Source organism: Ochotona curzoniae, unplaced genomic scaffold (assembly GCF_017591425.1).
Source record: "Ochotona curzoniae isolate NIBS_2020 unplaced genomic scaffold, NIBS_Ocur_1.0 scaffold_274, whole genome shotgun sequence".
Taxonomy (NCBI): Eukaryota; Metazoa; Chordata; class Mammalia; order Lagomorpha; family Ochotonidae; genus Ochotona; species Ochotona curzoniae.
The window spans coordinates 11,813,117-11,825,731 of NW_024467101.1; the positions used below are offsets into that span (position 1 = coordinate 11,813,117).

Sequence of the window (12,615 nt, forward strand, 5' to 3'; positions counted from 1 at the left end):
GGGGTTTCTTGTATTTTGCAGGCAGGAGGAGGAGGTGATAGCCACATCTTTTAAAGGCTGACATGGACCACAGCGACCAAGTAAGTGAGCCAGTTTTCATGTCCATGATGATATTTTTAGGCAGCAGTAAGTGACCTCTGTTTTTGATTGGCTCAGCTTCAAGCCATTGCAGCCATTAGGGGAGTAGAAGAGGCGATGTAAATTCTCTGTGTAAATCTGTCTTTAACTAAAAAAAAAAAAGCCAAGCAGGTTAGGGGCTTCAAAGAGGCTGGGAGTGAGGAGCATAAGAAGAGGAAGGAGGATTTTTCCATTGAAGGAAATTGAGCCATCCAGTTCCAAGGCCAAGCATGCCAATATGGCTTCAAGTGCAGGGTTTGGCTTCTCTTAAGCAGCCGGATCTGCCTCTGAGAGCAAGTAAGCCCTGGCCTGCTGCTGCTTAAAGACACAGGAGGGCTGAATTGTTTTTTGTATGGCTTTGCAGAATGGTTGCTTTTCTCAAGCAGCTGCTTTCCAGGTTCTCTGACATGTGTCAAGGTAAGCTTTTAGAAAGTTCCTCCACGGGACACAGGGAGGCAATTTCCACCTAATAGAGAACGTTTAAGATAGAGAACGCCAACTTTTCAATATCGCTTCAGGGACCATATTTTGCGCATTCAACAGAGCTGAAAGACACTGAAAGGGGGATTGAAGGAGGGAAGAGATGTCAGGCGAGCTGCTGCCCCCTGGTGTCCACACACAACAGCGAGTGAGCCTCTGGACCACCCAACCTGCCAGCTCAAAAAAGCCCCAAACGGGCATTAGAACGCGGCAGCCCTCTGTCACCAGCAGGCAGACACCCCAACTGTTTAGACATCTAAGAGATTTTGCTTAAAACGCCTGCATCTCACCTTTCTTTTGAGTACCTGGGGAGTTCCTGAACTGCATCCATCCCAGCTTAATAAATGTGGCCTTGAGCCAAGAGCCCGCAAGCCGCTTTAGACAAGGCATGGGTTCTTAACTGTGCCACAGTCCCCACCTCTCCCTACTGTCTCACACCTAGGCAGCTGTATTCACGAGTACTTCTTATCACGGGCTTCACTCATTTCAAAAGTTTTGGCGCCCAAGCAGCAGTGAGAGAATGCCGCCTTAAAAGCCAGGCAATCTGGGGCATGGCAAGCAAACGACCGGTTTAGAATGCCTGCTGATGCAGCCCCGAGGAGGGAGCGGGGCAGTAATGGGGGTCTGGATTGAGTGACCAGCTTCTGACGGTGGCCCAGCGCTGCTTGTTGGGAAGTGAACCAGTGGGTGGAAGATCCCCGCTCCTCTCTCTCTCTCTCTCTCTGTGGTTGCCCGGCTCTTCCCCTGCCTGGTACTTACTGCCTCCGAGGGGAAGGCGCGTGGTGGAGGGCCCAGCCCTCCGAATCCCAAACGTGAGGAACAAAGCGTGTCCATCTGACTGGGACCCCGAAGCCCCGGGTGGGTTGCGGAGGCCGCAGGTGTCCGTGAGAGAATAGGCTCCGGGGCGCTCACAGCTTATTGTTCCTTAAACGTTTGCCCTCCGTGTCTGTGGATTTAAACGTGAAGCTTGGCTCTCAGCTTCCAGGGGAAAAAACTTCCGCCTCTCTCTCCGAAGAAAGCCAGCCGGGCCGTCTCCAAAAGGCACACGTGTGGGAGGAAGGGGAAAGAAGGCGGCACACGGGGCAGTGAGCTCGACTTAACCCTATTCCTGAGGGAAGTGTGGCACAGATCGGCTGCCCCGAGGCCCGGGGCCCTGGAGCCTGGGCACGGACACCAGGGAGCAGCAGCAGACCCTCACACAGACGCCACGCCGGCCGCGTCTCTCCCACAAGCAATTCTCCCGCGGGCGACCTCGGCCCCGCCCCTCACGCTGCTCATTGGCTGTTGCCGGCACGAGAACAACACCAGAGACAGCCAATAGGAGTGGCCCACGGCGAGACTCTCCCGGGCAAGTCGACGCGGACTCTGGAACCCGGAAATGCGAGGGACGGACAATTGAGGAAAGCCAATCGGCCTCGACCAAGGTGAGGACTCGTCCAATGATGAGTCTCCAAGGGCGGGGCCAAAAGGCCGGCGGCGAAGAAGGTCCCGGGAACTGACGACCCCGCGGAGTGCGATCGCTCATCAGCCGCCGGGAAGGCCCTATCCGAGCCGCGAGCGGTGAGGGCTGGGAGAACCTTTAGGGCCCGGGAGGAGCGAGCCAGGGGAGGGTTGCTGCACAGCCGCGAGCCCTGGGCGGGATTCGCATAGGAGCGGCTCCCGCAAAATGACCTCCAGAGGCCATCTGGCCCTGGTTTCCTATTTTGAGACTCGCGTCTCCCAGAATGCACGCCCCCCTGGCAGCAGAGGACTCCTGGCTGGCCTTTGCAGTCGGTAGAGGACCCTGTCCTTCAGGAGGCCCACGTAGAACGCCCCCCTGCACTCGGCTAGAGCAGGCTGTGGGACCACAGCGGGTTCCCCCAAGAGGCTGAGCCCCGAGCAGGTGCCCCGATCGCTAGCTACTCAGTACTCAGGAAGCGGTTAAGACTGTAGGGTGGCAGGGTCTCTGGACTCATGCTGCTGTACCACTGTGTACCTCCGAGGACCTTCGCCCCAGCTGTCATCTGGTGTGCCTGGTCTCCTCCCTCCGTGTGACATGGCGTTAGCCATAGCTGCCCCTCCGACAGGGCAGGCATGAGGACTCGGGGAGATAGCGTGCGACAAGCTGTTAGCTACCATAATTGTTGCCCAATAAATGCTTATTGTTAGCATGATGGCACTTGCATACCTGGCCCCTCTGCTCACGCGGCCAGCCACTCCTCCCCTCCAAGGAACACATTCAGCTGGCCAACCTTTCACATCCTGGCTGGACAGAGTTGGGCCAGCCAGGGAATCAGCACTGAGGGCATTGTGGCTTGGTGGGCATTGGGGTGAGGACAGAAAGCAGCACCCAGGTGGCATAAATAGTTGTATTCACCAAGGAATGAGACAAGGGGGTGCTGGAGCCAGTCTAGGGGTACATCTCCCTCCCTCACAATGGGCATTCAGAGGCTGTTCAGGGCATCTGTGGTGGTATAGGGGGGTACTGTTCACTGGATGTTTCTGGGCAGGTGGGATTGCCTGTTTTCTCATCTGAGGAGTAGGGGGGCTCTCACGCCGGCTCTTTGAGTTGCTGTTGAAGGCTAGGGGAGACCTAGTCCACGTGAAGGGCTGGGTGAATGCTTAGCACAGGGTCTAGCACCTATCAAGTGTTCAAGAAACCCGGAAGTGGGGAATGGTGTCGGCATGGCTTCTCAGAGCCCCACTTGCCTGAGACAGGCCATTATTTTCGGCACGATCCTACTCTTCCCCCCACCCAACTCCTTAACCTTTCTCCCCCACCCCAGATCTGCAGCGAACAGAGGTGAGAGGAGGAGCCCGCGCCATTCCCCTAGCCGCTAAAGCTGCACCACCCTGAACGTGTCCACTTCCCTGCCTCTCTTCCTATGAGCCTCGGCTCCTTGCAGATCCCACCGTCTCAGCTGTGGACATGTACAAGGGACCCCTCCCGGAGTCCAGATGACGCTCCTGCCCATGGCTTCGTTGATGGCTGCGACAGAACCAAAATGGGTCTCGGTCTGGAGCCGCTTCCTATGGCTGGTGCTGCTCAGCACAGTGCTGGGGTCCCTGCTGGCCCTGTTGCTGCCACTGGGGGCCGTCGAGGAGCAGTGTCTGGCCATACTCAAAGGCTTCTACCTGCTCAGGAGCCAGCTGGACACAGCACAGCAGGTGGTCACCAAGCACACGAGTCCGTCCACTGAGCTCAGTGTCTCCTCCAGGGATGCTGGGCTGCTGGTGCTCAAGACCAAGGCTTCCCCAGGTAAGACAGCTGGGCAGTGTGTCCCCAGGGCTTTGAAAGTCACTGCTGTTTTTTGTCTAGAGGATCTTCTGGGTCCTGAGACCACCCCCCCAGCCTGCCTGGACAACCTACAACGGGATTAGAGCAAACCATGGTCAGAGTGAGGCGCAGAGGGCTGTGCGAGCACACCAGGAGGGCATGGAGAGGGAGATCCTGGAGACATTAGAGGAAGTAAAGTGCAGTAGAGGCCAAGAAAGGAGGGCCTCAGACCCTCACCCTTCGCCCAAGGAAGGTCAACGTGCCCTAGGGGGTATGGAGTGGCATCCCTACCTCTCTCCTGACCCGATGCCAGTGGCATACCCCCCCCCAAGTGTGGCAACCAAGCATGCCTCCAGATTGTGCCACCTGTCCCCCAGCTGGCCAGGTGGAACCACTGGGTTGAAAGCAGAGCAGGCAGGGCTGCTGTGAGGTTCCCAGGGGCCTAGCAGGAGCGGACAACTGTTAACACTGGCCAGGATGGGCATCACAGAACGGGGAGAGCTGGAGCAGCAACGGGAGCGACTCCTGTGGGAGCTGGGCCAGAAAGAAAGGCAGCTGTTCACCTGGGCCTTTCCACACCAGGGCAGCAGACAAGGGAGCCCTGAGCACACATGGACCAGGACCAGCACCTCCCCTCAGGGAGCTGGGGAGGACATGCATGCAGGACCACCTGTGGTGGGACCCCTGCTCAGGTGACACTCCTGTGAGCTTCCTGGCCGCACCCTGCCCTCCCTGACAACACCTCTTGGCCTCTTTTTGCAGCTGCTAAGTTGGAGGCCAGAGCAGCCTTGAACCAGGCCCTGGAAATGAAACGCCATGGCAAGCGGGATAAAGCCCACAAACTGTTCCTGCATGCGCTCAAAATGGACCCAGACTCGGTAGATGCGCTCACCGAGTTCGGCATCTTCTCGGAGGAAGACAAGGACATCATCCAGGCAGATTACCTGTACACCCGGGCACTGACCATCGCACCCTACCACGAGAAGGCACTGGTGCACAGAGACCGTACGCTGCCCCTGGTGGAGGAGATCGACCAGAGGTACTTCAGCATCATCGACAGCAAGGTCAAGAAGGTCACAGCCATCCCCAAGGGTAGCTCGGCCCTGCGCAGGGTCATGGAGGAGACGTACTATCACCACATCTACCACACGGTCGCCATCGAGGGCAATACCCTCACCCTCTCAGAGATCAGGCACATCCTGGAGACCCGCTATGCTGTGCCAGGGAAGAGCCTGGAGGAGCAGAACGAGGTCATCGGCCTGCACGCAGCCATGAAGTACATCAACACCACACTGGTGTCCCGTATAGGCTCTGTCACCATCACCGACGTGCGGGAGATCCACCGGCGGGTGCTGGGGTACGTAGATCCTGTGGAAGCCGGCCGTTTTCGGACAACGCAGGTGCTGGTGGGCCACCACATCCCTCCCCACCCCCAGGAAGTGGAAAAGCAGATGGAGGAGTTCATCCAGTGGCTCAACTCTGAGGATGCCACTCACCTGCACCCAGTGGAGTTTGCCGCTCTCGCCCACTACAAGCTTGTCTACATCCACCCCTTCATCGATGGCAACGGCAGGACCTCACGCCTGCTCATGAACCTCATTCTCATGCAAGCGGGCTACCCTCCCATCACCATCCGCAAGGAGCAGAGATCCGAGTACTATCATGTGCTGGAAGTGGCCAATGAGGGCGACGTGAGGCCCTTCATCCGCTTTGTTGCCCAGTGCACCGAGACCATGCTGGACACGCTCCTGTTCGCTACAACGGAGCATGCGGTGGCGCTGCCGGAAGCCAAGCCCAATCACTCTAGGTTGAAGGAGACGCTTCCTGTGAAGCCCTGACCCTGTCTGTTTCTCCCTCAGCACTTCCCAAAGCAAGAGGGGTCCCTAAACAGTCTTTACCTCCAAACTTTTTTTTTTAAGGTAAAAATGGAAAAACTAAATTATTAAGGCTTGTCTTCAAGATAATTTATAATTCAGCCGTTATTTATTGTCTTTCCCATTACCAGTCACGCGGCCCCTGGCCTGCTGATTTTTCCCAGCACACTTCCGAGGGGACGATGCGCCTATGGGACCAGAACCTGGGTTCTGGAGCAGAATTTGCACTAAGATGGAGGAGAGGGACAAGGTCTGAGAGGTGTGGCTTTCACTGGGAAGTGAGCACTCCTTGTCAGTGGGAGAACCTGGATCGGGGTGAGAAGGTTATAAGCTCCTTTCACAGAGGTTTTGCTCTGACATTTTCTGCTTGTTTTCAAGAAGCCCCTGAGCACTATTTCAGTTTAGCTTGCCAATCTGAACACCAGAAGCTATTGTTTTCCTTTATTGAGATTTTCTTTCCTATGAAAATCGCCAGGTTAACTTTACATTTTTGTCTTTCCCACTTTCCTGACAGCCACTCAGATCGTGTTTTTCTGAGGGTTCTCTGGGTTTGCCACCCCACAGCAGTACCGGGCCGGAACCTGGGCACTATGCAAGTGGGTGTGTCTGTCCTTCACTCTCCAGGCAGCCCAGCCAAGACCAGATGGCATGAGGTGGGCAACATTTCAGCGTCAGCTTCCACTGAACCAAGCACTTTGCAAGCAGCACTTGTCCCTTTGGCCGTGTCGCTTTACCTGTGTGTCATGTCCTGCCTTCCCTCCCACAGCGCCTCAGGAGTGGCCTTATTTTCCTAGCATCTTGTAAAATGGTACAATGTGATATGGCCAAATTCCCAAGTTGTCATCTTGGGAAGCAGAATAAACCTTGGCTTTTGATACACACAGCTACTGCCAGTCAGGACCACGGGGCTATACCCAGGAGAGGACTGGCGATGCTGGGTGCTGGGCTGCCAGTGTCCACGCGTTGGGCGCTGTACGGAGCTGCCTCCGACTTCAGCTGCCAAGGGCACCACTCTGATAGAGCAAGCATCTGTGCAGTTATGCAGTCATATAGATTGCAGAGTACTTTTCTGGAAGGTTAAGAAAAGTTGAAGAGGGGTAGGAAGTAGCTCCAAGTGATAGCCAAGACTTTCTAAGAAATGTTTTTGCTGTTTTGATGCTGCCGCAGGTATTTCTTAAACCTTTACTATATCCTGCTTTAGTTTTGTAAGCAGACAATTGAAGTCTGACACAAGTATTTGCTTTGTACCACAGAATTTGCACTTTAGTTATTTGTGAAGGGTGTTATTTTAACATAATACTGGTCCTAATAAAGTATTTTATTACATAAATGTCAGACTTTGCTGCTTTATTCAAGATGTCTCATAGGCTGAACAGATCCTCCCCTGGTAACTTCGACAGGCAAACAAGATGGAACTAGTTGGGTAAACTTGAGAAAGGTTGGCAGGGATGAGTGCCTGTTCTACAAAGACCCAACTAGCTACAGAGATAACCACTGGGTGTTTATCCTCAGGTTTTAAGGAAGGGAGAGGAGCCTGTGCCTCCATCCCGGGAGCTCCATTTCCACAACAGTCAACCCCCTCAACCAAAACTGGGTCCTGCTGGAGCCTTCAAAGATTCCCTGAGGAACAAGCTGGCCAACAGATACAGAACCAAAGGATGACCAGGATGCACAGAGGAAAGCCTTGCTATGCCCTATAGCAGCAGGAACATTGCAGGCTTTTCCAGGGTCGGGTCCCCAGCCACCAGGGCTCCCCATGCGCACCCAGAGCCGCTTCTCTCGCTCCACTTACAGGTTGTTCCTGAAAACGTGTGAACAAAAGGCGAGTGAGAACTTAAATTTTACAAGAGGAAGGAGGCTCACCAATCAATAATTTACAGGCAGGGATGCTAGCACTGACTGGGACAGCTGATAAGCTACGGCCTGTGTCCTTACCTGAGGAACATCAGCTCCAGCACTTATGGGTAAGTGCTGTGGTCCCTGTCATAGAAGAGGCAGGAGGCAAGCAAAGAGAGGCGAGTGTGAGCTGCGAAATGCTGATGACCTGACGGTGGGCAACTCAAGAGCTGGTATTGCTACTATTGTCTGCTTTTTATGCTAAAAATTCTGGGGGACAGAACTAAAAACAGACAAATGGAGAACCAACTTGCAATACATATAAAGAAGCAGTCCCCGGGGATGCAGGTGGTCACCTAGCAGTTAAGGTGCTCGTGTGCCACATCAGAGAACCCGGCTACTGACTCCAGCCTCATGCTGATGTAGACTCTGGGGAAACAGCAAGTGATGGCTCAAGTGCCTGAGCTCCTGACCACCCACCCACATGGGAGACCTGGACTGTAGTCGCAGATCAAGCTTCAGTCCCAGCCCCGCCCCAGCAGCCACTGTGGGCATTGACGGAGAAAAGTTAACAGACAGGAGCTCTCTCTCTCTCTCTCTACTTATTTAGTACTGTTTAATGGCATGGCACAATAACCTAGTGGCTATTGCAACTCGCCTTGCATGTGCTGGGCATCCCATATGAGCGCCAGTTCTATTCCCGGATGTTCTATTTCCCATCCAGCTCCCTGCTTGTAGCCTGAGAAAGCAGTCGAGGACAGCCCAAGACCTTGGGACCCTGCACCCACATGGGAGACCTGGAAGAGGCTCCAGGCTCCTGGCTTCAGATCAGCTTAGCTCCAGCCATTGCAGTCGCTTGGGTAATGTATCAGTGGACAGAAGATCTGTCTCTCCTCTTTGTAAATCTGCCTTTTCAATAAAAATAAGTAAATCTTTTTAAAAATAAAAGAAAATACTGTTTAAAAAGATCGCGATTTCTTTCTCCAGTGCCTTTAGAATGTTGGTCTCCTTACTGAAACTGACAATGCTGCTTCCAAAGCAATAAAAGTACAATAAAAACAATACAAAAAAATTGAAAAACTGAAGTACCAAATGGCTGCTGACTGAGGGTAAAAACCGAAGACCCATCACAGTTGAAATGATGTAAATCAAAGTGACCACAAGATGTGACTTAGAAAAGTTCTATTTACAGCTACGGCATGGTGCGCCTTGTTCAAACGACAGCCCTGCTGACCGTCCACCTGAGCACCACTCAGCGACAAGTTTTATGAGAACCTCGGTTTAATAAACAAAGCTAAATGGGGAGGATTTAAGTTTGCACTTGACATGGTGTTTAAACAAAACCAAAGAGCTGAAACTCAGTTTAGACAAAAAAAGCCAATCACCAGGCAAAGGAAGTGCCTGCAGCGGGTGGCACACGCAGCAGGTGGCACACAGCCGCCTGTACGAAACACACACAGTGATACTCTGCTTTTAGGAAACAGAAAACCACAGGCTGAGGTGTCATTTACAAAGACATAATAGAAAAACGCACAGCGCCCTTGAACAAAGCTTCATCTAATGTTTTACGTGACCTCCCCTACTCCCACCCGTTACTAAAATAGGCTGTTCTGGTGAATTACTAGCATCTGCCATTACACCTTTTAAAAATTAAAAGAGTGACGGGCACATACGCTGTGCGGGGTATGAGAGAAGTGTCTTTAGAAAAAGGGCCAGAGCGTTTCGACAAGTGGGTCTCCGAGCTGCTCTGGGTGCACCTGCTCCTCGCCCTGGAAGACACCCATGTCCCAGGTCACGCTGCGGAGACCACGCTTCTGCTGTCGCCCTCAATGTGAGGGAGCACAACACCTTCCCCTTGGGCCCCAGCCAGAGGAGGCCCTGTGGTCCTGGGTGGACGCTGGGCCAGGCGCTTCCACTCGCAGGGTGTCACTGGATGGCAGACGGTCTGCCTGGCCAGTGAAAAGGGCTTTCCTGTCCGTTGCAGTGTCCCATTCACTTTCTGAGAAGCAACTTGGCAAAATCAGCATTGGACATCTTGGGTGCCTCTGTGGCCTCGGAGGTGGCAGCAGCTGGACGTGGGCCAGGGCCGTTCTCGGCCTGAGAAGCAGCAGCACTTGGGCGTTGCAGGGCTCGGGGCAGCAGAGAGAGCTGGGTCCTGCCCTTCCCCCGCCTGGAAAAGCAAACACTGAATGAGCCCTTCAAAGCCATGAGTCACATCCCCAAGGTAACTGGAAATAAGCCAGGATCACTTTACATCAGGTAAAGTTAAAAGATGAGAATGAAAACCCATCAGAAAATTCCTGTCCTTGTAATTCCGTCTGTCACCTAAAAACCACTACAGTAAGCTTTGCAGTCTTCACTAACTGGCCAGTTCCAGCTCTTAGTAATTGCAGCAGTCGGGGCGGAGAAAATCAGCTACCACCTCTTGAAACCTCCCCACAGCAGCCTGCTCTATCAGGCAGGGACTGCAGCCTTAGGCCAGCAAACACAGGCATCAGGCTCCATGGTAACCAGCAAGCAAAGAAAAGGGGAAATAATGCCTGCCTTCAAAACACCTGAACGCTTGTCCTGGCAACCAAGAGGCAGGGCCCATTTCCGGGAGCTCCTTCCTGGACTTGCCCAGCAGAACCACAGAGCTCACTTCCAGAAGAGCAGGCCATATGGTCGGTCCCACCTCATTTCATTAACGGACCCAGAGGGGCCTGGTCTACCCCTGCATGGACAGCCACTGGCCAGAACACTCACGCTCCGTATATCTGCCGCGGCACCAGGGAGCCACCCGGCGCTTTCCTGGCCTCCGGCTTCTCTGGAGCCTTCCTTTGAGGGGGGTTGCTGATCGCCACTTTGATGACGTTCTCTCTGATGGTCATGCCGTCCATCTTCATCACAGCCTGCGATGCCTGGGATTCGTTTTCATACTCCACATAGGCCAGGCCCTGAAAGAGGCATGACGAGAGCCAGGTTAGCTGCTGTACACCCAGGAAAGCCACGACCGGTGCAGAGCTGGCTTCCCTCCCGACCGCTGCACCTGTCTCCAGCTTCCCCGCCCTACCCCTGTCCTCCACTGCGGTGAATGACTAAGTTCACATCACCTCGTGCTTCCTCCTGAAGTGAAAACAGAGAAACTGAGCAGGTGGACTGAGCCACACACACACATGAGCAGCCCTGGTGCCCAGGGAGCCCTAACGTCTTCCTTCATGTCACACTCTTTGATTCTTCACCTGTGTGGATGGCTTGCCGCAGGCAAAGGATTCAGAGGTGACCCAGAATCATGAAATGCAGAAGGGAGCGAGAGTGGGCCAGAAGGGAGGATGTGGTAATAAGTGCCCCATGAGGACACAGGCAGAGCAGAAGCAACCACAGAGGAGGGACCCCCCAACATCCGAAGACCTCTGGCCACAACTGTCCCCCTCCCCTCCCTCCAGCCAGGAGTCCATACTGTGGCCCTTATGCCTTTATGATTAACTTGTTCTCTAAATGCCTTATTCCTTTTTAATACAGACAGCTGCAAACAGTTTCATCTGACTACGTGGGCACATGTTGTGCTGTCACAGATTATACCACCACTTGGGACACCAGCATCCCACATCCGAGGGTCAGTTTGAGTTCAGGCTGCACTGCACTTTCAATCCAGCTCCCTGCCTAGGGGGCAGCACATTAATGGACCCAACACTTCAGTCACACCACGCACTTGGCAGACCTAGATGGAGCTACAGACTGTGCTGGCTGATATGGACATTTGGGAAATGAGCCAGTGGATGAAAGACACCTCTCCCTCCCCACCGGACTCCATCTCTGCCATTGCTTTCCAAATATACAAACAAATATGGAAAAAAACAACTGCCTTTGCACCAAGTAGAGCCAGTGTGTACACCTTCCCACTAAACTAGCACTTGTTTACTAGTTTCTCAGCAGGTGAACCAGGAACCACTCTAGAACAGATAACCTCCCAGCAGCAGTCGGCAAGCACTGTGTGCCCCCGCTGACCTTGGGTTTGCCAGCGCGGTTGGTGACCAGCCTGAGGTCCTTGACAGTGCCGTGAGCCTTGCAGATGTCCTCCAGCTCCTCTTTAGTGCAGGAGAAAGGCAGGCCCGAGATGAACAGCTTGTGTTTCTCCAGGGCGGTGCTGTACCTGAACACCTACACAAGGAGACAAGAAGCAAGGGAGGGAGGGAGGGAAGAGGCATTATTCTGGCCATGCCTGGCACACCAACCCGCATGAGCACTGCCCACATGAGCATCGTCCAGGCAGACCAGTCCCAGATCTGGGCTCAGACACTCGCTACTACAGACACAGGGACAAATCACTCGGCCTCTCGAGGCTTCTTCCACCCCCTCCGGAAATGGCAGGAACAGAAACAGGCACCAGGGCTAGGGTGATAGTCCAATGAGGTAACACAAGCTCTGGTCACCACTCAGCACTCAGTGACAAATAGTTGTGGTTACAGTTCCTAATTTTATTGTCATTACTGAGCCACCTAATACAAGTTTGCAATGGCCAGGCCTTGTGTCAAACCTCAAGCAACCAGCTCAACAGGCCTGCTTCCCGTGGAAGTTCAGTAGCTAACAGGGTGTAAAACCTCTGTATAGGGGCCGGCATAGTGGCCTAGTAAACTAACAATGCTCCAGCTGTGGTACTGGCATCCCATATGGGTGCTGGTTCATGTCCCAAGTACTCCACTTCCAATCCAGCTGGGGCAAACAGCGGAGGATGGCCCAGGTACTTAGGCCCCTACACCCCTGTGGGAGAACCTGGAAAAGGCCTCAGATCCTGACTGTGGATCAGCTCAGTTCCTGTTGCTGCAGTAATTTGGGGACTAGCTATAAGTCTTGACTTTCCAAGTAAAATAAATCTTAAACAAACAAACTCTGTATAAGAAGGGTTAGCACTGCAGACAGTGAGTTAAGCCACTGCCTACAATGCCAGCATTCCATAAGGCCAGCAGTTCAAGTCCCAATAGCTTCTCTTCTAATCCAGCTCCCTGTTAATGTGCCTGAGAAAGCAGTAGAGGATGGTCAAAGGGGTTGGGGTCCCCACATCCATGTGGGAAA

At 53.7% G+C, this 12,615-nt stretch overlaps 2 protein-coding genes across 5 annotated transcripts in view; one reads left to right on the plus strand and one right to left on the minus strand.

Moving 5' to 3' along the window:
* The first annotated feature begins 2,075 nt into the window (after positions 1 to 2,075).
* Positions 2,076 to 7,047, plus strand: FICD (FIC domain protein adenylyltransferase). Its single transcript, XM_041003809.1, has 3 exons — positions 2,076 to 2,157; positions 3,363 to 3,835; positions 4,616 to 7,047. Exons 2-3 carry the CDS (start codon positions 3,535 to 3,537, stop codon positions 5,689 to 5,691), a joined length of 1,377 nt encoding a protein of 458 aa, XP_040859743.1. The 5' UTR covers positions 2,076 to 2,157; positions 3,363 to 3,534; the 3' UTR covers positions 5,692 to 7,047.
* Positions 7,048 to 8,728: 1,681 nt separating this feature from the next.
* Positions 8,729 to 12,615, minus strand: part of SART3 (spliceosome associated factor 3, U4/U6 recycling protein) — a 33,523-nt gene continuing 29,636 nt past the window's right edge. For all 4 annotated transcript variants that reach the window (XM_041003502.1, XM_041003500.1, XM_041003501.1 and 1 more), the window contains 3 exons: positions 11,551 to 11,703; positions 10,309 to 10,499; positions 8,729 to 9,733 (listed from right to left, as the gene is read on the minus strand). In XM_041003502.1, coding sequence (XP_040859436.1) covers positions 9,556 to 9,733; positions 10,309 to 10,499; positions 11,551 to 11,703 — 522 coding nt within the window. In that variant the 3' untranslated portion in view covers positions 8,729 to 9,555. The remainder of the gene's footprint in view (positions 9,734 to 10,308; positions 10,500 to 11,550; positions 11,704 to 12,615) is intronic.

Bases quoted from the DNA above. Each gene is read 5' to 3' on its own strand.
- FICD (XM_041003809.1), top strand. From the start codon at position 3,535: ATGACGCTCCTGCCCATGGCTTCGTTGATGGCTGCGACAGAACCAAAA. The intron at 3,836-4,615 runs GTAAGACAGCTG...CTCTTTTTGCAG, and splicing joins CAAGACCAAGGCTTCCCCAG to CTGCTAAGTTGGAGGCCAGA.